This window comes from Pituophis catenifer, unplaced genomic scaffold, assembly GCF_029215685.1.
Source record: "Pituophis catenifer annectens isolate HBS135680 unplaced genomic scaffold, rPitCat1.0.hap2 SCAF_3, whole genome shotgun sequence".
NCBI lineage: Eukaryota > Metazoa > Chordata > Lepidosauria > Squamata > Colubridae > Pituophis > Pituophis catenifer.
In genome coordinates this window covers 157,375,984-157,401,715 of record NW_027256883.1, presented here as the reverse complement: position 1 = coordinate 157,401,715, position 25,732 = coordinate 157,375,984, and the positions used below count along the sequence as shown (strand labels likewise).

At 42.0% G+C, this 25,732-nt stretch overlaps 2 protein-coding genes across 2 annotated transcripts in view; both read left to right on the top strand.

The window, feature by feature from the left end:
• The window catches only part of LOC139314068 (fatty-acid amide hydrolase 1-like), a 30,234-nt gene extending 8,330 nt beyond the window's left edge, over nucleotides 1-21,904 (top strand). The window contains exons 6-15 of the mRNA XM_070939589.1: nucleotides 722-762; nucleotides 1,566-1,690; nucleotides 2,818-2,943; nucleotides 3,687-3,784; nucleotides 8,703-8,802; nucleotides 11,669-11,709; nucleotides 17,172-17,211; nucleotides 18,882-18,990; nucleotides 20,023-20,168; nucleotides 21,533-21,904. Coding sequence (XP_070795690.1) covers nucleotides 722-762; nucleotides 1,566-1,690; nucleotides 2,818-2,943; nucleotides 3,687-3,784; nucleotides 8,703-8,802; nucleotides 11,669-11,709; nucleotides 17,172-17,211; nucleotides 18,882-18,990; nucleotides 20,023-20,168; nucleotides 21,533-21,661 — 955 coding nt within the window. The 3' untranslated portion in view covers nucleotides 21,662-21,904. The remainder of the gene's footprint in view (nucleotides 1-721; nucleotides 763-1,565; nucleotides 1,691-2,817; nucleotides 2,944-3,686; nucleotides 3,785-8,702; nucleotides 8,803-11,668; nucleotides 11,710-17,171; nucleotides 17,212-18,881; nucleotides 18,991-20,022; nucleotides 20,169-21,532) is intronic.
• A 3,028-nt stretch (nucleotides 21,905-24,932) lies between these two features.
• The window catches only part of LOC139314067 (fatty-acid amide hydrolase 1-like), a 29,458-nt gene continuing 28,658 nt past the window's right edge, over nucleotides 24,933-25,732 (top strand). Inside the window, exon 1 of the mRNA XM_070939588.1 lies at nucleotides 24,933-25,109. Coding sequence (XP_070795689.1) covers nucleotides 24,933-25,109 — 177 coding nt within the window. The remainder of the gene's footprint in view (nucleotides 25,110-25,732) is intronic.

Below are 25,732 nucleotides of genomic sequence, written 5' to 3'. Positions count from 1 at the left end.
TGGTGGGAAGGTAACAGAGTTCCGTGGGCCTTTGGCATTTAGTCATGCCGGCCACATGACCACGGAGACATCTTCGCACAGCACTGGCTCTTCAGCTTTGAAACAGAGATGAGCACCGCCCCCTAAAGTCGGGAACAACTAGCACATATGTGCGAAGGGAACCTTTACCTTTACCCTAATCAAAAAGTTGTGAACTTCCAAGGTTTATCAGTTATGTTCTAATTAGTGGGGCAGTATATAAGTGCTATTGCCAATAGGCTTGGCTGGAATCTTTTTTTTTTTTTTTTGCTTTAATTTATATGCTGCCCTTCTCCGGAGACTCAGGGCGGCTTACAATGCGTTAAACAATAGCCTTTATACTTATGTATATTTATACAAAGTCAGTTCATTGCCCCCACAATCTGGGTCCTCATTTTACCTACCTTTGAAAGGATGGAAGGCTGAGTCAACCTTGAGCCTGGTGGGATTTGAACTTGCAGTAATTGCAAGCAGCATATGTTAATAATAGTGCATTAGTCCACTGTGCTACCAAGGCTCTTAGCTATTTTAGTGCGTATAAACTAACCCTGTTCAACTAGGTAAACCAGAAATGTTCTCAACATGTCATCTGTGTTAAGTGCTGAAATGAGTTCCCCTTTAGAATGTAAAGAAAGAGGAATTGATGTTGAAAATTGGGAATCTTGACAGCTTTGCTAAAACTACTCTTTTTCTGCCTCTATAGCAAAAAAGGAATTGTTCCATGTATCGCCGGTCAGAAAGGAGGTAAGTTATTATTATTTGATTAGATAAATGGGAATTTGCTTCAAGTGAATAAGTTATCCTTTGACATTCTTGTTCTCCCAAAAACAGTTTCATCAATTTACAAAGCAAATTACAATACAAAGTAGATTTTGAAAATGTGGGCAGCTGGCAGCTTTTCAAAAAAGTATGAACTCAGCTTAATAATGACTTAATGCCAGTAAAAACCATTCTCTGTTCCGTGAATGTTTTATTGTCACTTTGTCTTTTAAAAAAAACATTTTTGAAATTAGCAATGGGGTATTGTAACAAGAATTTACCAGAAAAGGATTTGAGAATGTTGCTAGCTGTTTCCTAGAATAAGGTATTTTTAATTGATTTAATTGATTTATATGGCTGTCCAACATGCAAATTGTGACTCTGGGTGACTTACAATGGATTACAGGTAGTCCTTAACTTGTGACCATAATCGTGACCAACATTTAGTCATAAGTCATTCCAGTCACAAGTCAAGTCCACTACATGACAAGATTTGATTTTATGACAGTCTCTATTGAAAATAGAGAAGAGTAAACAAATGTCTTTTTATTTACAGTACTCTTTAACTCTTTTTTGATCCTATTGTACTGAAAAGTTGCTCTTCTATAGTGTTATGAAGAGTGCAAATGGGGAAGAGAGGTCATTCCTTCTGAAAAGTAGGGAATGAATTGACTCTTGAGGAGTTAATCGCTTTTTGGTGAGCTTCAGCGGTTGAAACCTTCCTCTCAGAATTTCCGGAGTCCTAAAAAGCTACTCTTCAATGCTTTCTGTTTACTTGTTTCTTCCAGCTTATGCTGGCTTGGGACCAATGGCAAGAGATGTTGACAGCCTTGCCCTTTGCCTGAAGGCTCTCTTGTGCAAGAAAATGTTCCTTCTGGATCCCATGGTGCCACCTCTTCCTTTCAACGAGCAAGTAAGATCAGTGATCCTACTAACCATGCAGAGATCTTCAAATCAGAAGATTTTTTTTAAAATTTGATTTATATGCCGCCCTTCTCCGGAGACTCAGGGCAGCTTACAATGTGTTAAGCAATAGCCTTCATACTTTTGTATATTTATACAAAGTCAGCTCCGGAAAATGAACATTATGCCATTTGAAGAGCCACTCTCCTTTTTGCATTTCATTGAGAGAAGTGATTATTTTAAAATAAATAAGCATTAGTAACACTTGGGAAGGAAACCAGGTAAAAAGAGACATCAAGTAGGCTACACTTACTTACAGGCTAAGTGTACAGCTAGTCCTTGATTTACAATCTGTTGCTTAAGAGACCATTCAAAATTACAATGGACCTCCAAATAGTACTTTTGACTCCGTGGCAGCCTCCCTCCCCCTCTCATGCTCATGTGTTTACATTTTGGGTGCCTGGCAACTGGCCCAGTCACTGAACATTCAAAAATGCATCACAAATACCATTGACTGGTGCTAATGGTTGATACGGGTTGCTGTCAGCATCATAGATATCAACCAAGTATCTTCCAAGATATCATAGGTATCAACCAACTAAAATTGGGCGCAGTCACACATGATGACTCACTTAATGACAACATGACTTAAGACCATAATTCCAGGCTCAATTATCATAAATCGAGGATTATCTGTATCTCAAAATTCAATTCGGTCTGTCCCTTTTGTCTCTCACCTTCAGAAAAATAATACTGAACCGTGTCATGTCTCACCTGGGAAAATGCATTGTATGTTTGCCCACAGGAAAAGGATATTTAAAGGACTATCTTGTTTTTTTCCCCTTTTGAACCTGTGTTAGTGTGCTCAGGCGCTGATGTCCTGGGAAAACATTTCATGATTTGGTCCTGTTCTTCAGAACTGTTGACTAAGGAACTTTATTGGCTTAAGCACCCTTGCCTGCTTGCCTCTGGAGTTAAGCCAGTGGGTGGATATTTATACCAGCAGATAAAGAAACTGAGAAATAGATGTTTCTGTAGCTAATGTAGTGCTGATTTATTGAGTGTGGTGTCCTGCTTTTAAGGTATCTACTATGATTAATTATTTTGAAATTTTCTCTTGTTCTTCTGTTGCTCTAGGTTTATACCAGCTCTGCACCCCTCAGAATAGGATATCACGTGACTAATTCCTATAGTATGCCAAGCCCTTCCATGACACGGGCTGTGCTGGAAACCAAGGAGCTTCTGGAAATAAATGGCCATGTGGTATGTATACTTATTAGGGGAGAGGGAGATATGTGTTGGACCAAAGGGATGTCTGTTTCAGAAGGCCACATCAGTAAGCGTAAGAGATTTTTGTGGAGGGTGCAACAGCAGAGAAAGAGCAAAACTTGACATAAGTGTTATTTGGGCTTTCCCTTCCTTTGTACTAACTCCGCTGCACTACCTGTTACCAATAAAGGGTGGAGTTTCATGCAAAAAGCAGCTTGGCTAATTTTGCTTTTGAGTATTTCAATACTGTATTCTGGTTCACTTTGCCTTCATCTCTAATTTGCTGATTATTTATTGTGCTAGTTTCAGTGTCCGCCATACAGAGTTTTTAAAAATTGATTGGGTTTGCTTAACGCAGGAGAGCCTTTATATAGGGGATGGCCCTCAGATTGTTTCCAAGTGGTAGTTAGTTACACAGGTCTGCCATTTGTATTGACTTTTAGTAGAGTTGTGCAAACCTTTCCCCAAGTGAAAGATTGAATCATATGCAAATGAGTGCATTTTTATCATTTAGAGCAACGTTTTTGAACTTGGCAATTTTAAGATGCATAGACTTCAACTCCCATTGATAGCATGCTGGGGAATTTTACACATCTTAAAATAGCCAAGTTTGAAAAAAGATTGGTTTAGAGAATTGGGTTTTTTTTCTCTCAGACATGTTTCTGACTGTAGATATTTCCCCCATTTTTTTTTTTAAAAAAACCTTTTATTGTAAATATTCTTCCATTTCTTTTTAGTTGGTTCCCTTTAAGCCACCTCACATAGTCCATTTTATGAGCCACTTATTTCCTGCATCGTTTTTTGGTGATTGTGGTGCCACTTTACTGCAGCCTTTGTAAGTATTGCATTTTCTATACTCTGAAGTGTATATGTGAGGAAATAAGAAGAATAGAAGGCTTATTTTGTGAATGTGATTTTATTTCCCCCCCTTTTATTTCCTTCTGTTTCCAATTATTTTCGATAGGTGGAGAGACAGGGCTTTAATTTCTGTGATGCTGAAAGTTGCTATGAATGAAACATTTGGGACTAGTGAACTTCAGCTGTTTGAATCTTTTTTTCCCCTTGCTTCAAACAACATCTCTAATTCTGCTGGAAGCTTTATTTTTATTATAGATCTAAGATACTACAGGTAGTCCTCACTTAGTGACCAAAATTATAACTGGCAACTCCATCACTAAGCACCAGCATTGCTAAATGGAAAAATCACATTACCATGATGAGCTTATGTCTCTTCACATTTGTCACACAGCAATCATTAAGGGAGACATCAGGAGACTTTGGCTTGCAGTTTTACTCCTAATTTATCTTGTTGGAAGCCAGTTGTACAACAGTGAATTATGATCATAAGACCATATGTCCCTGCAATGATTGTAACTGTGAAGAGTAGTCGAAAAGTGTGGAGGGGGGTTCTTTCACTCGTACAACTTCAAACATTTGCTACACAAGGCAATTGGTAAATGATGACCGCCTGTATATGTGTATGTGAAGGGATATAAGACTATATAAAAAAGCTTTCTGCAGTAATAGAGACAGGATAGCATTCTACAATGTTTAAATAGAGAACATTCAGCTTCAAAACTTCCCTTAAACTTAAATCTCAATATTTAGTGCCTGTAGTCCCAATATTCCAGGATTGTTGTCAGGTTAAAAATTAAAAGCTGGAACAAGATACATTACTTTGAATTCTTGTATGATATTTATGTATCAGGGCAACATATCAATATAGGTGAGAGGCTTAAATTGGGCAATGAAATCTCAAATGGAATATTGCTGCCAGTGTAAGACAAATCTGAATGGATGCCAGAATATGGATGCCTAGAGAGAGGAGCGCAGTAGGTGGAAGTCTTGGGCAACATTTTTATTTATTTATTAGATACATTCAGGGGGTCCTCAACTTACAACCAGTTGTTTAATTGTTGTTTGAAGCTACAAAGGCACTGAAAAAAGTGACTACTGACCATTCTTCACATTTACAACCGTTGCAGCATCCCTGTAGTCATGTGATCAAAATTTGGACGCTTGACAACTGGCATGTGTTTATCAGAATTGCAGTGTCCCGGGGCCATGTGATCACTTCTGACAAACAAAGTCAATAGAGATTGGATGGATTTGCATATCATTTTAACCCATAATATATAGTAGCATATTTGATTTTGGGTTAGTGTGATAGATGTACTGAGCTGCTATAGCTTACATTTATACTAGGATCTGACAGAACACTAGGATATTATGATTGAACTTCCCAAACAGCTCTTGATAAAAGTGCTTCATTCAAAACCCTTGTGGAAATTTAGAGGTAATTTATTTATTTATTTATTTTATTTTTATTTGATTTGTATACCGCCCTACTCCCGAAGGACTCAGGGCGGTGAACAGCCAACAATAAAATACATAAATACACAAAATTTAAAAACCCGATAAAATCAAATTAAACTTTTTGGCCCAGACAAATTAAAATACCCCAATAATTTAAAAACAGATTAAAATTTACATATTTAAAAAGGGAAGAGATCAGGCCAAGCCCGCTTGATGGAATAAAAAGGTCTTCACAGCACGGCGGAAGGAGCGCAGATCTGGGATCCTCCGTATCTCCGGGGGCAGCTCATTCCAGATGGTAGGTGCCCCCACAGAGAAGGCTCTCCCCCTAGGGGCCGCCAGTCGACACTGTTTGGCTGACGGCACCCGGAGGAGTCCCTCTCTATGAGAGCGTACTGGCCGGTGGGAGGCTATTGGTGGTAGTAGGCGGTCCCGTAAATAACCAGGCCCTAAGCCATGGAGCGCTTTAAAGGTGGTAACCGAAACCTTGAAGCGCACCCGGAAGACCACAGGGAGCCAGTGCAGCTCGCGCAGGAGAGGTGTTACATGGGAGCGCCATGTCGCTCCCATTACCACCCGCGTGGCCGCACTCTGCGCCAGTTGGAGCCTCCGGGTGGTCCTCAAGGGGAGCCCCATGTAGAGAGCATTACAATAGTCCAGGCGGGAGGTGACGAGGGCATGAGTGACCGTGCGTAACGAGTCCCAATCCAGAAAGGGACGCAACTGGCGAATCAGGCGGACCTGATAAAAAATCCTCCCGGTCACGGCCGTCAAGTGCTCTTCTAAAGACAGCCGTGAATCCAGGAGGACGCCCAAGTTGCGAGCCCTCTCCGTGGGGGCCAATGATTCGCCCCCAATAGTCAGTGATGGCGTCAACTGGCTATATCGGGACGTCGGAAACCACAGCCACTCGGTCTTGGATGGGTTGAGCCTGAGCCTGTTCCTCCCCATCCAGATCCGTACGGCCTCCAGGCACCGGGACATCACTTCAAGGGCATCGTTGGGGTGATCTGGGGTGGAGATGTACAGCTGGGTGTCATCAGCGTACTGATGGTACTCCACCCCGAAACCACAGATGATCTCGCCCAGTGGCTTCACATAAATGTTGAACAGGAGAGGTGAGAGGACCGACCCTTGCGGCACCCCACATGAGGGGCCTTGGGGTCGACCTCTGTCCCCCTGTCAACACAGACTGCAACCGGTCAGAGAGAAAGGAGGAGAACCACCGCAACACAGTGCCTCCCACCCCTAACTCTTCCAACGGGTGCAGCATGATACCATGGTCGATGGTATCAAAAGCCGCTGAGAGATCTAACAGGACCAGGACAGAGGAGCACCCCCTGTCCCGAGCCCTCCAGAGATCATCAACCAACGCGACCAATGCCGTTTCCGTGCTGTACCCGGGCCTGAAGCCTGACTGGAACGGATCCAGATACGTCGTTTCATCCAGGTGCTGGGGAAGCTGTTGCGCAACCACACTCTCAACAACCTTCGCCACAAAACGAAGGTTGGAGACCGGACGATAATTTACCAACATTGCCGGGTCCAGGGAAGGCTTCTTGAGGAGAGGCCTCACCACCGCCTCTTTCAAGGCGGCAGGAAAGACACCCTCACCCAGCGAAGCATTTATAATCCCCTGGAACCAGCCTCGTGTCACCTCCCGAGAAGCCAGCACTAACCAGGAGGGACACGGGTCCAATAAACAAGTGGTCGCGTTCAGTCTACCCAGAATCCTGTCCACGTCCTCAGGGGTCACAGGATCAAACTCATCCCAGATAACATTCTCAAGACCTGCCCCAGTCCCTCCCCCTGAGACTATCCAGTTGGAGTCCAGATCTTCCCGAATCTGAGCGATTTTGTCATACAGATATTGGACAAAATCCTCGGCTCTACCCTCCAAGGGGTCCTCCCGCGCTTCCTGGTGGAGCAGGGAGCGGGTCACCCTAAACAGGGCGGCCGGGCGATTATCTGATGACGCAATAAGAGCAGCAAAATAGCTACATTTCGCTGCTTTTATCGCCACTAGGTAATTCCTAATATGAGCTCTTACCAGTGTCCGGTCAGATTCAGAAAGACTGGCCCTCCAACTACTCTCTAGGCATCTTTTCCGGCGCTTCAACTCCCTCAGCTCCTCAGTGAACCAAGGAGCTAAATGAGATCGGCGCCGGGTCAGAGGCCGCAAAGGCACGACCCGATCCAGAGCTCCAGCGGCCGCCCTATCCCAGGCGGCCATTAGGTCTCCAGTCGAGGTGTGTGCCAGAGCCTCAGGGAATGGCCCAAGCTCCATCTGGAACCTATCCGGTTCCATCAGGTGCCTGGGGCGGAACCATCTTACCGGCTCCGCCTCCCTGCGGCGGGGTGTAGCGGTTCGAAGGTCGAGACGAAGGAGAGAGTGATCAGACCATGACAAGGGCTCGGTGACTATATCCCCTATCTCGAGATCACTCAACCACTGTCCAGAGACAAAAACCAGATCCAGCGTGTTTCCCCCCGTGTGGGTAGGGCCATGAATTAACTGGGTCAGGTCCATGGCTGTCATGGAAGCCATGAACTCCCGAGCCACCTCAGATGCCTCACCAACGGACGGCAAGTTGAAATCCCCCATGACCATAAGCCTAGGGGTCTCAACCGCCACCGTGGCGATGACACTGAATAGCTCGGGCAGGGCTGCTGCCACATGGCAGGGAGCCAGGTATGTGATCAGCAAACCCATCTGAACCCCGTGGCCCCATTTCACAAGGAGGGATTCACAGCCGGCCGTCTGAGGAACAGTGGCCTCCCTCGGTCTCAGACCTTCGTTAATAATAACCGCTACCCCCCCCCGCCCCTACCCTGCAACCTCGGCTGATGGAATGCGCGGAAACCTGGTGGGCACATTTCAACAAGAGGGACCCCCCCCCCTCTTGGCCCAACCAGGTTTCCGTAATACCTGCCAGGTCCGCTCCCCCCTCCTGAACAAGATCAGAAATAATGAGAGAAGAGGTCCTTCTATATATCAGTAATTGGTTAAAAAAATTTTAGGATGAAGGTTAGAATAAATGGATAGCTTATACAATGGAAAGAAGTAAGATTCTACATAAATCCTGCTTCTACCAAGCACACAGATTGCAATCATGTGACTGCGGGGTGATAGTGCAACATTTTGTGATGGCTGGAAGAGCTTTATTGGCCATAAAGCACCCTTTTCAAAACCATCTGTAATTCCAGACTGTCCTTAAACAAACAGTTTTGACTCAAGACTACCTATACATCTGATGTAGTAGGATTTTTCTCTTGGTTTTTACAGATTAATCAGAATTATTAATCAGAACATGGCAAACAGACATTTCTGGATGCCAGTAGTGCTAGCTAATGCCTGAAATTGGAAGATAACTTCCATTTTGAAAATTATTTTAGCATTTTATTTATGTGCTTGGATTTTCCTGGTTGCCTTTCAGTGAAGGCGAACCTATAGATCCGAATCTAAGAATTAACATACAGATGATAAAATTACCTTATTGGATTCGAAGAGGCCTATCCTGGATTATAAAACCAATAGTAAGTAATATTTCTTACTATCTTTATTTACCTGGAACAGGGTTTCCCAATCTATGTTCGGTTATCTGTACCTGTGTTATTGTGTGTTCTAATGTGACATGGCACTCTCGCAAAAAATTCCTATAACTTCCACTCCCTCAAACATTTCATCCCTATTAGTAAGAATTAAATTCAGTATAGCTGACCCACTAGTTCCCTGCTCCACGTTTTGAATGACAGGGTTGTCTGCTAGTCACATCAGGAACCTGTTTGATGTATGCTGATGACCTTGTGTTTGTACTGGACGACCTTTTTATATTGGGCCCGAAGTTAACTTACAAATTAGAAAGATATGGAGCTGTGGCGGGCCTAAAAGTAAATAAGGAAAAAACCAACATCTTGGTTAAAAATTTGACAATAAATCAGGGGAAGGAAATAGAATTGAACTTGGGATTTCAAATCATAAAAAAAATAAGGTATTTAGGCATTTTACTATCTGCTAAGTGTTCAACAATTAAGGAGGATACTTATTTGAAACTTCTCCAACAAACGGAACAAGACTTAGAGAAATGGAAGAAGCTGCAGGTCTCTCTGTTAGGTAGGATTGCGGTCATAAAATCTTATATTCTCCCAAAATGGATTTACTTATTTTACACAGCCCCAGCCAGATTGGACAATAATTTTTTTAAACGATTAAACCAATGTGTTCTCAAATATATTTAGCAGAATAAAAAACCTAGAATTAAATTTAAAATGCTCTAAGAGGTGAAGGGTAGAGGGGGATTCGGTTTGCCTAAATGGGAGTATTATTACCAGGCGCAAATTTAATTTGGCTGAGAGACTGGATCTTGTTGAGAAGGAGACGGCTGTTGGCTCTGGAAGGTTTGGGCTTGCAACAGGGTTGGCATTATTTCCTTTGGCAAGAGAGGGCACGTGTTTTGCAAGTCACTATTTGAGGAATACTTTAATCGTAACATCGAGGAAAATTAAAGACAAATTTTATCCCTTGATCCCCTCCTGGTTGGTCACTCTAGAAGCCATGACATATACCCCGCTATATAATAAAGAAAAACATCTACCCTATTGTGAGCTGCTTGATAATCAAGGCTGTTTAAAAACCAGAACCGAACTAGCTCTGCAGGGAATGGAAGTGGATTGGTGGGCTTATGCTCAAATTAACCCTAAATATATGAAAAAAAGATAAGGAGCAAGGAGATATTGAGAGGACCCTGCAGGAGTTAGATAAGATTATATTAGGGAAGGAGGAAAAAATGTTAGCTAAGATGTACAATTTTTTAATAACCCGTTGGATAGGTGACGAGATCGTCAAGGACTCGATGATTGCCTGGGGGAGGAATTTTGGCCACTCAATCGATTTGGCGAAATGGGAAAAAATTTGGTCTAGACAATTAAAATTTTAATGGCAACTACTTATAAGGTAAACCTGTACAAGATGGTATACAGGTGGCACCTGCCTTCTGCCCGACTATCCAAAATGTTTCCTGGACTCTCCCCAAATTGTTGGAAGTGTGGGGAGCTAGGTACCTATTTCCATGTATGGTGTTCTTGCCCCAGAATAACTGAATTTTGGACACTTATTCAGAGATGGCTGTTGGAAATCACTGGTTACAAACTACAATTGAAACCTGAATTTTACTTATTAAACATCAGGCCAGATAAAATAGGCACTAACAAATGGTATCTGATCGTTTATATCACAACAGCGGTTAGAATATGCCTAGCCCAAAACTGGAAGGGTAAAGATCTACCATCTGAAGATATGATTATAGGGAAAATCATGGAATGTGCAGAAGCCGATAGGCTAACTAAAATTTTAAGAGATCAAAAAGACTCTGCATATTTCCAATGCTGGGACCTATGGTATGCCTGGTTAGATAATAGAATAAAAAGAGGAAAATGCTAGATTAGACTTCTATCTTTTATATCTGTTTATTTAAATTGAATGTTATGTATTGTGTAATGTTCTCACTGTGATCTGTTTGTCGATAAATCTTCTGTTTGTACTTTTTTAAAGAAATAAAACCTAATAATAATAAAAAAAGGAACCTGTTTGATCTCCCAGTCACTGCAGTTTGTCTCCCAGTTTTCATGGGCGATGAGGGACTGGATCCATGGGTCTCCGTAGTCCTAGTCTGTGATTTTAACCACCATTCTACGCCAACTGTAAATATTCTAGCTTTGGCATTCTCATAATTAATATAATGGCTATATATTAAAGTGATGTAGGGTATATCAGGCTGTACTGAAACAACTGAGCCAACTTTAACTTCAACCTTCCAAATGGGTTGGGACCAGTGGTGAAATTCAAAAATTTTTCCTACCAGTTCTGTGGGTGTGGCTTGGTGGGAGGGGTCATGTGATGTCATGCGTGGCCAACTTTTTTTAAAACTTTTTAAAGCATTTTTTTTACTAAAAACAATTTTTAAAATGTTCCGTCGATCAGCTGTGATAATCAGCTGTGCCCGCGATCGTCTGAACCTTATTTTTACTTTTTTAAACTTTAAAAAAAAAATTACCACTGGTTTAAAAAAGTAAAGAAAAGGTTCTGACAATTGGGCAGCACAGCTGATTGTCACAGCTGATCGTCGGAACGTTTTTTTTACTCTTTAAAGGATTTTTATACTACCGATTCGGGTGAACTGGTAACATTTTTGATAATGGTTCGGGCAAACCGGCCCGAACTGGTAGCATTTCATCCCTTGCTGAGACTATTGTTCTCCAGCCTGGAAAGGCTAAAGAAGTAGATTTGGGCTTCTTGGGCTAGTTGTGTTTCATTCTAAGTTTTTGTTGAAGTATAATATTGAAGAGTGTTTACCACTTATTTTTACATCAACCCCTATTGGGCATTTCATTTATTTTTCCTTAGGCTTTTCGTCAGTCAAGAACTTTGAGCAACCTGCAAGAAAGGTAAATATTTTTGGTGGGAGATTAAGGCCTTCATATCTTCATATTGCTTTTGTAGTAAGCGGGTTGATTTTTTGCTTCCTGATTTTATAGTTCCTGTTTGGATGGAATTAGTGATGAATATGCTTTTAACCAAGCAAAAATGATTGCATCTGAAGTAAGGTTTTCCAGTAGTAGTTTAGTATAAAACAAGGACCTATGAGTTGCGTTTTGCATGTGATCCCAAAGAACCATGGTATAATGGTAGAGTACCAATGTTAGAGACTATATATCTGCAGAACTAGCTACAATGGATTGCTCCCATCTATCCCAAAATTAAAACTACATTTTATTTCTTAAATCTTGTAATAGCTATGGGGTGTCACAGAATAATTTAACTTTATTTTGAATCTCTTTTTAGCACTTGGAACAGGGGTGAAATCTACTTACCTTCCCTAAAGGTTAGGAAGTGCGCACTCCGTGCATGTGAGCTTACTCCGCGCATGTGTGTCATGTGCAATTTTGAACCCTCTGCATCTGCGCAAAGCCTTCTGCGCATGCGCAGAGGGTAAAAAACAGGTTACTTCTTGGTTAAAACCAGGAAGCAATGACCTCTGGGTTGGTGGGCGGAGCCTCGTGCTGCCGCCGCTACTGCCACCGCTACTGCCACCATTAACGGTTCTCCAAACCCCGCCCTGCCGCTGCTACCAGTTCACCTGAACCAGTGTGAACTGGTAGTATTTTACCCCTGACTTGGAACATTCAGTAGGTTTCTGTACATTCATTTTAATTGTGCTCTGGTATAGTGAATACTAGAAACATGTTCTTAAAATTATAAAGACTCCACAATATACTGTTTTTTAATTGTGCTTTATTAAATTTCTGTAAAGAATTATACACACACCCACACAAAAAAACCCACACAATTAGAAATAAAATTGTTGTTGCTGGTGGCGAAGTCGTGTCCGACCCATCACGACCCCATGGACAACGTTCCTCCAGGCCTTCCTGTCCTCTACCATCCTCTGGAGTCCATTTAAGATCACACCTACTGTTTCCGTGACTCCATCCAGCCACCTCGTTCCCTGTCGTCCCCTTCTTCCTTTGCCTTCAATCTTTCCCAGCATTAGGCTTTTCTCCACTGAAGCCTTCCTTCTCATTAGGTGGCCAAAGTATTTGAGTTTCATCTTCAGGATCTGGCCTTCTAAAGACCAATCAGGGTTGATCTCCTCTAGGACTGACCAGTTTGATCACCTTGCAGTCCAAGGGACTCGCAGCAGTCTCTTCCAGCAGAATGGAATGGAATGGAATGGCATGGAATGGCATGGCATGGCATGGCATGGAATGGAATGGAATGGAATGGAATGGAATGGAATGGAATGGAATGGAATAGAATTCTTTATTGGCCAAGTGTGATTGGACATATAAGGAATTTGTCTTGGTGCATATACTCTCAGTGTACATAAAAGATACATTCGTCAAGAATCATAAGGTACAACAATTAATGTTAGTCATAGGGTACAAATAAGCAATCAAATCATATTAGGAAACAGTCAATATAAATCGTAAGGATACCAGCAACAACATTATAGTCATACAGTCATAAGTAGGAGGAGATGGGTGATAGGAATGATGACAAGATTAATAGTAGTGTAGACTTAGTAAATAGTTTGACAGTGTTGAGGGAATTATTTGTTTAGCAGAGTGATGGCGTTCGGGGAAAAACTGTTCTTGTGTCTAGTTGTTCTGATGTGCAGTGCTCTATAGCATCGTTTTGAGGGTAGCAGTTGAAACAGTTTATGTTTTTTCTGCAGTTCTAATTATCCTCTGAAGTCTGTGTCTGTCTTGTTGGGTTGCAGAACCAAATCAGACAGTTATAGAGGTGCAGATGACAGACTCAATAATTCCTCTGTAGAACTGTATCAGCAGCTCCTTGGGCAGTTTGAGCTTTCTGAGTTGGCACAGAAAGAACATTCTTTGTTGTGCTTTTTTGATGACAGTTTTGATGTTAGGTGTCCATTTTTGATCTTGAGATATGGTAGAACTTAGAAATTTGAAGGTGTCTACTGTTGATACTGTGTTGTCTAGTATTGTAAGAGGTGGTAGTATGGAAGGGTTTCTCCTAAAGGCTACCACCATTTCTACGGTTTTGAGTGTGTTCAGTTCCAGATTGTTCCAGTCGCACCATGAGGTTAGTTGTTCAACCTCCCATCTGTATGCAGATTCATCATTGTCTCGAATGAGATCGATTACTGTTGTGTCATCTGCAAACTTCAGTAGTTTAACAGATGGATTGTTTGAGATGTAGTCATTGGTATATAGAGAGAAGTGGAGAGAGCACACAGCCTTGGGGGACCCCTGTGCTAATTGTACAGGCATCTGATGTGATATGCTTAGCTTCACCTGCTGCTTCCTGTCTGTTAGGAAGCTTATGATCCACTTACAAGTGTGTTCAGGTACCGCTAGCTGGTTTAGTTTAGTTAGAAGAATGTCTGGAATGATGGTGTTGAATGCTGAACTAAAGTCTACAAAGAGGACCCTTGTATAGGTCTCTGGAGATTCAAGATGTTGTAGGATGTAGTGCAGAGACATATTAACAGCATCATCTGTTGATCTATTTGCTCGCTATGCAAATTGCAAGGGATCTAACAGCGGATCCGTGATGGTTTTCAAGTGGGACAGTACTAGCCTTTCAAAGATTTTCATAACTACAGATGTTAGAATAACCGGTTTGTAGTCATTCAGTTCCTTGATGGTGGACTTCTTTGGCACTGGGGTGATAGTAGAGCATTTGAAGCAAGAAGGAACATAGCACATCTATAGCGATTTATTGAAGATTTGGGTGAAGATGGGGGCCAATTGGTCAGCACGTACTTTTAAGCAAGAAGGAGTTATCTTGTCTGGGCCTGTATATAGTTATTCCCCACTTTCTTCAATTTAAGCCTAAATTTTGCAACAAGAAACTTATGCACTGAGCCACAGTCAGCTCCTGGTCTTGTTTTTACTGACTTTTGTATAGAGCTTCTCCATCTTTGGCTGCAAAATTCTATCAGCCTGTGCCTTGCTTCGTTTTGTACTCCAAGGCCAAACTTCCTTGTTATTCTGGTTATCTTTTGGCTTCCTGCTTTAGCATTCCAATCCCCCATGATTACAGGGACATCATTTTTTGGTGTTAATTCTATAAGGTGCTATACGGCTTCATAGAACCAGTCCATTTCATCCTCTTCAGCACCAGGGGTTGGGCATAGACCTGGACTACTGTGATATTGAATGGTTTGCCTTGGATTCGAACTGAGATCATTCTGTCATTTTGAGGATTGTATCCCAGTATTGCTTTTCCTTATTGACTACTAGCTGATTACCTAGCGTTGCACGGGTATTTATCCCAATCTTGTATTAGACAGGAAAAGGAATGAATTATATCTTTAGTGTCAAATCAAAGCAATTTTATTTACAGGGTTTTAAAAGTATAAGCACAGATTACAAATTATAAAGTAAAATATTATTCAAATTAAGTATAATAGTAAGTTAAGACAAAACTTGATTATAAACAACATTTTTAGTTTCACCTCCAGGATCAAGAATAAATAAATTCTGTGGTGAACCCACCCTTGAGTAAGCAACATAAAGTTATCCGTGGGAGAAACATGATGATCCCAAATCCACTTCACAGTACTTAATAGACTGGCCCTGTGACTTATTGATCGTGATTGAAAATGCAAGTCTCAATTTTTTTTCAAAAATTTTTCAAACCTTTTTCCAGCGAATAGATCATCTGTGTACCAAGTTTGGTTAAAATTGCTCAAGGCGCGTCAGAGTTATGGTGGAACACACACACAAAGACACAGACACACAGCATTGTTAGGGGTGTGTTACCCGCACAATATTTTTTTCCAGAGAGTAAGTCATCTATGTAGCAAGTTTGGTTGAAATTGCTCTAGCCGTTCCAGAGTTATCCTGGATCGTACATACATACATACATACATACATACATACATACATACATACATCCTTTTAGATAGATAGATAGATAGATAGATAGATAGATAGATAGATAGATAGATAGATAGATAGATAGATAGATGATAGATAGAAGATGAAAGCTATTGCATTTCTTCTGAGAGATTCTTGCCCACAGTAATATACCCGATGGTCATCTGAATTAAATTCACCCATTCCTGCCCATTTTAGTTCGCTGATTCCTTAGATATTGATGTTCAGTCTTGTCATCTCTTGTTGATCACGTCTAGCTTGCCTTGATTCATGGATCTTACATTCCAGATTCCTATGGAGAAAAAATCTTTACAGCATCGGACTTTCCTTTCACCACCAGATGCATCCACAGCTGAATGTCCTTTTGGCTTTGGCCCAGTCGCTTCACTCTTTCTAGCGCTACTAGTACTAGCCCTCTGCTCTTCCCCAGTAGCATATTGGACACCTTGCGACCTGAGGGGCTCATCTTCTGGCGTCATATCTTTTTGCCTTTTGGTACTGTCCATGGGGTTTTCATGGCAAAGATACTGGAGTGGGTTGCCATTTTCTTCTCCAGAGGATCAAATTTTGTGAAATAAAATAGGGAGGGGCAAAGTACAAGGGATAAAGAAAAAAGGAAGAGAAAGAAAATAAAAATAGAATAACTTTCTTCAATACAGTTACAAATATAAAATTCATTAATCTTTTGATCTGAAATTCAGTAATGCACTATATAATTTCCATAAACAATTCTAATTGTCAAATCCCAATATCAATTAGCATTTCTTTCACTCTTTTCTTTACTCAAACTAGTTAGTTTTGCCATCATCCAATTCCATTAATTTTACCACCCGTAATATACTGTTAAAGCCAACTGTTTTAGTCAGCACCTGTTTTGGATCAGATGCATGTTCCTTTGACATTTCCTAAAATATTTTTTGTACTTTCGTATATTTTTCTGTATATTGTCGCTTTCAAATACCATTTCTTTTGACTTTATAGGCTAAATATGGGCTGGAGGAGAGCATTGTGGGTTGGGAATGCTACTTAATCCATTCTTAGTATGACTTTTTCCAGCCATTCCCCTTCTTATTCCAAATTACAGGAGGAAATGATTTGGGCTAATAATAAAAAAAAATTACACACACACACACACACACACACACACACACACACACACACACACACAGAGAGAGAGTATAGGAAGATTTTTTTTAAAAAAAATACATTTTCTTTCTACTGATGCTTTTTACAAATATTTCTTGATCTGCATATTAATGATCTTAGCAACCATTGGTTTATATTGCCAAAGTTAATGTGATAACTATACTACCATTCATATACAAAATGTTTCTCTAGTCTTGTGCCCAGTTAGACTTTCAATTCCATTCTGCCCAGAGGAATTAAGTCAGCATAGCTGTATAGCACCAGGTTGGGGTAAGCTTTTACAGACAATGAACATAGGCAGCCAGTTCCATGCATCTGCAGTTCATATATTTTCTTTGACTTTTTAGGTCTGTAAAAGAACTCTGGAAATGTCACTCGGAAATTGAGGTAATTTTTTTTTAATCTTTCCAAACTGCATAAACACCTAGAAGCAAACAAAGTAATAACCACAAGCCAACATGGGTTTGTCAAAAACAGATCATGCCAGACTAATCCTATTGCATTCTTTGACAAAGTGACAAAATTAGTGGACCAGAGGAATACTGTCGATATAATTTACTTGGACTTCAGTAATGCATTTGATAAAGTAGACCATAACCTACTGCTAGATAAAGTAGAAAAATGTGGGTTAGACAGCATCACCACCAGATGGATTCATAAGTGACTGACCAGCCACACTTAACGTGTAGTCTTCAATGGAACTGCATCTACATGGAGGGAAGCATGCAGTGGAGGACCCAAGGCTCTGTTTTAGGCCTAGTACTCTTCAACATCTTCATCAATGACTTGGACAAGGGGATAGTTGGGAACTCATCAAATTTGCAGACAACACCAAGCTAGCACTAGTAGCCAACACTCCAGAAGATAGGCTTAAGATACAGAAGGATCTTGACAGACTTGAACATTGGGCGCTATCTAACAAAATGAAATTCAATGGTGAAAAAAGTAAGGTTCTACATTTAGGCAAGAAAAACAAAATGCACAGGTACAGTATATGTGGTATCTCGCTCAATAGTAGTAACTGTGAGAGGGATCTTGGAGCCCAATGGACAGCCATTTAAATATGAGCCAGCAGTGTGCAGCAGCTGCCAAAAAAGCCAACACAATTCTAAGCTGCATAAACAAAGATAGAATCAAGATCGCATGAAGTGTTAATATCACTTTATAATGCCTTGGTAAGGCTGCACTTGGAATACTGCATCCAGTTTTGGTGGCCACAATGTGAAAACGATGTGGAGACTAGAAAGAGTGCAGAGGAGAGCAACAAAGATGATTAGGTGGACTGGAGGCTAAAACATATGAAGAATGGCTGCAGGAACTGGGTATATCTAGTTTAATGAAAAGAAGGACTAGGGGTGAGATGATAGCAGTGTTCCAATATCTCAGGAGCTGCCACAAAGAAGAGGGAGTCAAGCTATTCCCCAAAGCACCTGAGGGCAGGACAAGAAGCAATGGGTGGAAACTAATCAAGGAGAGAAGCAACCTAGAAGTAAGGAGAAATTTCCTGACAGTTAAAACAATTAATCAGTGGAACAACCTGCCTCCAGAACTTGTGAATACTCCAACACTGGAAGTTTCTAAGAAGATATTGGACAGCCATTTGTCTGAAGTGGTGTAGGGTTTCCTGCCTAAGCAAGGGGTTGGACTAGAAGACATCCAAGATCCCTTCCAATTCTGTTATTCTGAGTCTTTTACTGTGGGGATGGGGAGAAAAAGACCAGACTCTGGATATTTTCAGAAGGGCAGCTATGGATGAGGTAGGACTTTTGCTTCTAAGGTCCTCAATTAACAGTTCAAATCTAAGGATTACATTTTAAACCAGTCTCATTCAAGAGCTGAAAGAAGAAAAATACATCCATGCCTAATTCCCAGGAGACTGGATTCATATTGTTCATTCATAAAATAGTTGCCCAAAGAATAGCAAGTCAGAAGCCCACCTTTGCTGAGCTATCTGTCTTCTTGCTCCTACCATATGCCGGCTGTATTTTTTGGATGCCAGGTTTCTACATTGAAAAATAAAGGTAGCCCTGATATGTATATTGATCTCTTATCATTAGGAATATTGCAGAGAATTCACTGAAGAATGGAAAAGGCTGGAACTGGATGTGCTGCTTTGTCCTGCTATAGGTCCTGCTTTTAAGAGTGGGTTCCCTGGAAAACTAACAGGTAATTTTTAAAAAACTTGGAAAACCAAGTTTTAAAAAGCACGTTGGTATTCTTTAGACCCCATGTAGTGTCCTACTCCTATTCAACCAGATGTGAGTAAATCCTAGGGCTGTGATGTGCTTTGAGGTTGGGCAAAAAGTTCATGGGATAATGCAGGGTGGTTCAACTATGGTGCTTGTTTGCAACTCTTTGAACCAAACACACCTTTTCTATGGCTGTACTGTCCCTAGGAAAAGAGTGTCTGCTTTAAAGAGCTTGCACTTTTGAATCTGAAGCACTGCACAACCCTAATATACTCTTGTTATGGATCTTGCCACATTGCATGCATAGTTCCAGCCTGGCTTATAAGCAAAAGAGTTCACATTGGCATGTTTCATGTTGATGTTAAACATCTTACCTCATTAACAATTCATAAGAGGCAAATATATAGCTACTTTTTAAAATGTCTGCCTAGTTCTCTGTACACTTAGACAAAAACCTTCATCTGGGGATGACCAAATCATTCCTTGTGGAATCATAATGTTCTATCTTGCTTTTCCATCAGTTAAGAGCCAATTTAAAGGATGATGGGTGGCAGTTTTCCTTCAGTCAGCCTTCACAAACTAGTACACATTCATTCTTTTGAGAATGCATAACTACAATTTTTGTGACAGTGCAGACAGTATTTCTAAAATTCTTCTTAAATAGACTGCAGACTTTGGGAATCTAATTTAACAATATAGTCTCTAAAGTAGTCAGATGATCATCAGCATCCATACAGCCTCCAGAATATAACTGTTTTGAGTGTCTTTTTAAAGAGAGGAAAGTTAAAGACAACACATAAAGCTGTAAACATGAAGCTTTCTGTGTCTGTTTTTAGTTGCTTGAGATCAGCTTCAGTTTTTCCAAATCATGTTCTCATATGTAGATTGGGGAGGAGATATATGTGATTAGAATTATGAAGTACTGTCTTCCTTGTGCTATTAATCACTGCAAGTTGCTCAAGAGAGCTGAGTAGCCATTTAATTTCCCTTCTGTTTTTTATCTGTACAGAGGTCATTAGTAATACCATATTATATAACTACTTGGACTTCCCTGCTGGAGTAGTACCAGTTACAACAGTGACAAAGGAGGATGAAGAGGAGCTAAAGAGTTTCAAAGGACACTACAATGATTTGGGGGACAAACTCTTTGCAAAGGTACTTGGAATTGCTTCATGACAGTGCCCAGCAGCATTTACGGGTAATCCTTGAGATACGACCATAGTGGAGCCTGTCCATTGTGGTTGCATGTCATGATGGCCATGAAGCGAGATGGCCTTATTAACCCCCACACCCTGATCTCCCTGATGCAGCAATTAAACAAAAAGGCAATTTAGTAAGTGGAACATGGTATGCTTTAGATATAGGGAAGAGCCATAGAGACCTGCCCTGGCCTTCTCCAACCCTGCCTGACACACCATCTTTGTGTGACTACAAGGAATTGTGAGCAAGCTGAAAATGGCAATTCCTTCTGAAGGGCAGCCATGTGGCCTGTCCTCTTTCCCCAGCATGAGGCTCAGAGCTCTTTGAAAGTTTAAGTTAAGTTCATTAGATTTCTATACCACCCTTCTCCCGGAGGACTCAGGGTGGTGTACAGCCATATTAAAACACATAGATTTACAAAATTTAAAACCAATTAAAATCGAATATATAAAAATTTGGCCCACAAATTAAAACACACATATACCCATTATAAAATCGTATTAGGCCAGCCCGGCTTGCTGGAACAAAAGGGTCTTCAGGGCACGGTGGAAGGTACGCAGGTCGGGGCTAAGACGGACGTCTAGGGGCAGCTAATTCCAGAGGGCTGGTGCCCCCACAGAGAAGACTCTTCCCCTGGGTGTCGCCAGTCGACAATGTTTGGCCGATGGCACCCTGAGGAGCCCCTCTGTGGGAGCGTATTGGCCGGTGGGAGGGTGTTGATGGCAGAAGGCAGTCCTAAGCCATGGAGCGCTTTAAAGGTGGTAACCAACGCCTTGAATCGCACTTGGAAGACCATCGGGAGCCAGTGCAGCTCGCGCAGGAGGGGTGTTACGTGGGTGCGCCGAGTCGCCCCCATAACCACCCGCGCAGCCGCATTCTGGACCAGTTGGAGCCTCTGAGTGCTCTTCAAGGGGAGCCCCATGTAGAGAGCATTACAGTAGTCTAGATGGGACATGACGAGGGCATGAGTGACCGTGCACAGGGCATCCCAGTAAGGAAAGGTAAGGGTGTGATGGATGACAGGCGTGTGGGGAGTAGTCCCAAGGCCTTCATGGTCCCAGTGGAACAGGATGGGGGAGGGGAGGGAGAGAGAGAGAGTGAGAGAGATGGAGGAATCCTGTAGTGTCCTTTCTGTCAGTCGTAAGGGCTAAGGACTGTCGGGTTGCTGCAGCATCCGCAAGTTCGAAAGGGGGTTGTAAGGAGCTTTCAGGAGATCTGTTGTAACTTCAAATGGCCATTAAATGACCATTCTTACCTCGAGGACTATCTGTATTTGACACTTGCTGTAAAAAGCTGCTTTCTTTATTCTGTCCTTGTAGGCAGTGAAAGAGTCTGTGGGGCTCCCTGTGGCTGTCCAATGTGTGGCTTTGCCGTGGCAAGAAGAGCTCTGTCTCCGGTTCATGAAAGAAGTGGAGAAGCTAAGCAGAGAAAAATCAAGGAAACAATGATATGATGTCACAGGAAGCAGAATGGAATTCTCCCATACTAACCATGGACTCTGGGGACTGATTTAGTTTATACAACTAGGGGAGGTCACTATGGATGAATTTGTTGAGAAAATGTAAGGGGAACAATAATTATAAGGTTGAGCTGCCCACCTTTAAATACTTTCCATTAAAATATTCAGCGCCATTCGAGCCCAATAGATATAAAAAATTACCAGGTCTAAAATAATGAACTTGAGGTTTTTAACTTGCTTTTGGAATCAGAGTGTCTGTGGATGGAGCAGGTAGGAATTTGAAGAATTGATTTTCCCTGGCAATTATGCACATGAATGGACAGAAAAGTCAGACATCTGATTGTGTTCTTGGGTGTGATATTATTCCAATGCAATGTATTAATAAAAGTAAAATTTCCCTAATCTTCCCTGGGCAGAGGTGAGAGTATGTTTGTCAGTTATTTAGCAACTTAGCAATATATTAATTTTCAAGTGGTTTCAAGTGGATTTAAGTTTGAAAATGAATAACTCTTGGCATCAATTAAGACAAGGTGAACTCCATGTATTCTTTTTCCAGGACCAGTTTTTTAGACTCCTAAAGCTCACTACAATTCAGCTAAATGTATTTGCTCAGTTTGATACGTTTGCTGCTAATACAACATTCTTTTTTGGAATTACAACTTTTTGTGAAACAATGGCATGTTTTTTTATCACAATTACAAATATCTGTGAACTATCCCTTTATTTTTGCTTAGCTTTAATTCTCTAGACCCTCTATCTATCTATCTATATAAAAGCGAAAAACACTTGCGTAGTATCACGAAATCTCCAGAACTGTAAAACCTACAAACTTGAAATTTGGCAGGTATGTTCCTCTTGGCTTCTAGCTGCTCGCTTAAAAAGTATTTTTCGAAACGATCATCGGAGCATTAGTATTTCTTATATTATTATTAACACGCTCTGATTCTAAGGAGTTAGATGTTCTACTTCCCCTCCCCACCTGAAAATATCTCTGTTCCAACTGCTACTTGGGCGTGGTTAGCGCGTGACTCATCCGGCCTGCGAACTGGGAGTTTGGAGAGGATCAATGGGACCAGCGTGAGGGAGAGAAGGGGATAAAATAGGTGAGAAGTTTCCGAAAGATGCCCTAATTAATTCATGAGCCTCGAGCCAAGTTTCAAAAGAAATCCAGTCATTTATTAGGAGCAACATTCCGGCAAATACTCAAATGGAGTCAGCTCTGACAATAGGAGAGGCCTCTGTGGGGCAAGCCTGAGGGAGAGAAGGGGATAGAAGAGGATGAATGGGGTCAGCCCAGGGGTGAAATGCTCCCAGTTCGGACCGGCTCGGGCGAGTAGGTAGCGATGGCGGCGGGCAGTTCAGAGAACCGGTAGCAAAAGTCCCTGCCCCCACCCCTCATGCCCAGCTGAGCCGCATGATCATCAGAGCCTTTTTTTTGTTTAAATGGCTCTGACGAGCCAAGCTCTGACGACCCCAGATGAGTTGCCTGCTAATCGGTAGCAAAAATCCCTCCCCCTCCCCCCCTCAGCTTGCTTACCTTAGCTGCTGGTCGCAACGCCTTGCTGTAATCCCTGCAATCCATTGCATCAGCAAGCAACTGAATCTCACTGCCTGCAATCAAGCAGGCAAGGAGTTGTGGACTTCAACTCCCAGAATTCCTCAGCCAGCAAAGCAAAGCTGGCTGAGGAATTTTGGGAGTTGAAGTCTACAAGTCTTAAAGTTGCCAAGGTTGGAGACCCCTGTTCTATTAGGTAAGTTTTTTTCCCCTTTGGGAGCTTTAAAAAAAAATAGTTAATTGGGGTTTTTTTTAGTTGTTCTTTTTTTAGACCTAGCCATTTAAAGTTTAGGAAGTTTTAAATTTAGCTGCTTTTATATAAAAATAAAAATAAATTAAAATAAAATAATATTTGTGTAGCTTTCTGAGACTAAGCGTGTTTCTGTAGTGTTTCATTCTAACTACACAAACACACAAAATCTCACAAAGCTGTATGTGGAATTTTGTGTGTGTAAAGGGTGAAAGTTGTTTTTTTGGGCTTTTTGTGACTGTGTGAGGTTCCTGCTTGTTGCAGGGGCTATTTTGGGTCTAGCACAGCTGCTTTTATATTGTGGGTGAGCCAGTTGTGTTGTGTTGTGTTTTGTAGGTTAAAAAAGGGCAAAGAAGTGACATTGACTTGGCCACACCCACCTGACTAACAAGCCACGCCCTCCCAGTCACCCTACCACCAAGCCCTGTCCACTAATTAAGCCATGCCCACAGAACCGGTAGCAAAAAAAATTAGATTTCACCCGTTTTGATCTGTATAAACTCGTTCCTTGCAGAACCAGGGGGCCAAATGGCCAATTGAGAAAACAAAGGAATGCTCAAGGACAAGATAAGACTAATTGGGAAGATTTTATTCCCTTGCGGGGCAACAAGGAATACACAAACCTAAATTAGGCGGCCAGAATTGGGTACTAAGCTGACGTCTCTGAGGGTATAAAAGGACGCCATACCTTCCCCAAAGTCTGGCTATCTCCTCGCATGCATTGTATCTGTATGTTCTGGATATAGTCCCACCCAGTATTTTGTTTTTGGCCATAAATAAAATCTGGTTTTTTTGCAAGCCTCCTCTTGAGTCTCTCTCTTTGGCATTCTGGTGACTCAAGTATATTTTGGGACCTTACACCGCCCAGTCACATGACCATCAAGCCACGCCCACAGTCACATGACCATCAAGCCACACCCACCAAATAAGCCACGCCCACAGAACCGGTAGTAAAAAAATTTGGAACCCACCACTGCCAGGTACCATGTGGTGAGTTCCTTTGCTAGATGGGTAGAGGGGCTAATCCTATCATGTCCCAAAGGCCACGTCGGAATCCCAACATCCTGGAGCTGAAGGTGGGTGTGGGTGTGTGCAGAGAGTTGCAGGAAGCTGCTTTGTCTTTAAAAACATGTTTCTCCTTTTGTCATCCAGGGAAACACAATATTCTGCCGTTCCAATACTTCCCCAATTTTTTCATTCCTCCAGGAGAGGAGTGAGTGCTAACTTCCTTCATCACCATAAGAACAGGCGTGACTAACATGCTAATTTCCGAGGGAAAAGGCATCGGGACAAAATGAGAAAGTTTCCGGCACAGGCGATGCTTGGGGTTGAATCCCGAAGAAGCCTTGGCATCTTTTGCAGGGGGCGGAGTCCGGTTCGCATCTTTGCCCAGAGCCGAGTGGGAAGAGTCGGAGTACAAGAGCGACGGCTGCGCCACGGACTGCCTGCTCAGCAATGAGGATGAACGCAACCGCGCTGGTTTCGGCTTTCCTGGGTTGCTGGATAGCGACCCTCCTGCTGCTGAAATGGCGGAGGAAGCGGCAGGTCCAGGACAAGATAGCGAAGGCGAGGAGCCGGCGGGAGGGCGCCTTGCAGCAAATGGGAAGAGCCGCACAGCGCTTCCAAGAGCAGGTCAGGGGAGAAGCCGCCCCCCCTCACTCCCCACGTTCACAGCCTTAGGGAGAAGCAAGGGGGTCGTAAGAGCTTCGAAATGGGGAGATTTCCCTTTCTTCTAAAGCTTGTAGTCTTTTCTAAAGGAACGAAGCTCCTTAGTTTCGTTTTTTCATTCCACACTTAAGGGAAATCGTTCATCTAGAAATAGATGGTTATCCTGGTTGGTGCAACCGGTGCAGACTTGAATAGGTCAATGAGATTCGACCAAATCCAGGTTTCTGGTTCTCACAGGAAGGTTTGGTGAGGCAAACAGGTTGAGCCCCAAACCGCTGTGTCAGCAGGCTTATGTGCCACTCTGCGATTTTATGCTATGATAAGCAAGACTGCTGGAAGGCAGCGAATAACTGAAAGAGAAGTCGAGTATCTGGATTCTGGAGGTTTAAAGTTGTTTCTCTGAATTCAGTTTGACTATTCTGACTTGCTGGAGATCACTATATTAAAGGCAGGTGAGGTGGAGAAATTGGAAGGTTTTGATACGCACATGTTTGTCAAGTATATTTTTATTTTTTTGTTCAATTTATTTGGGCACCTGGCTCAAAATGATGATTCGGTGGGTGCCATGCTTGTATATTTCATCATAC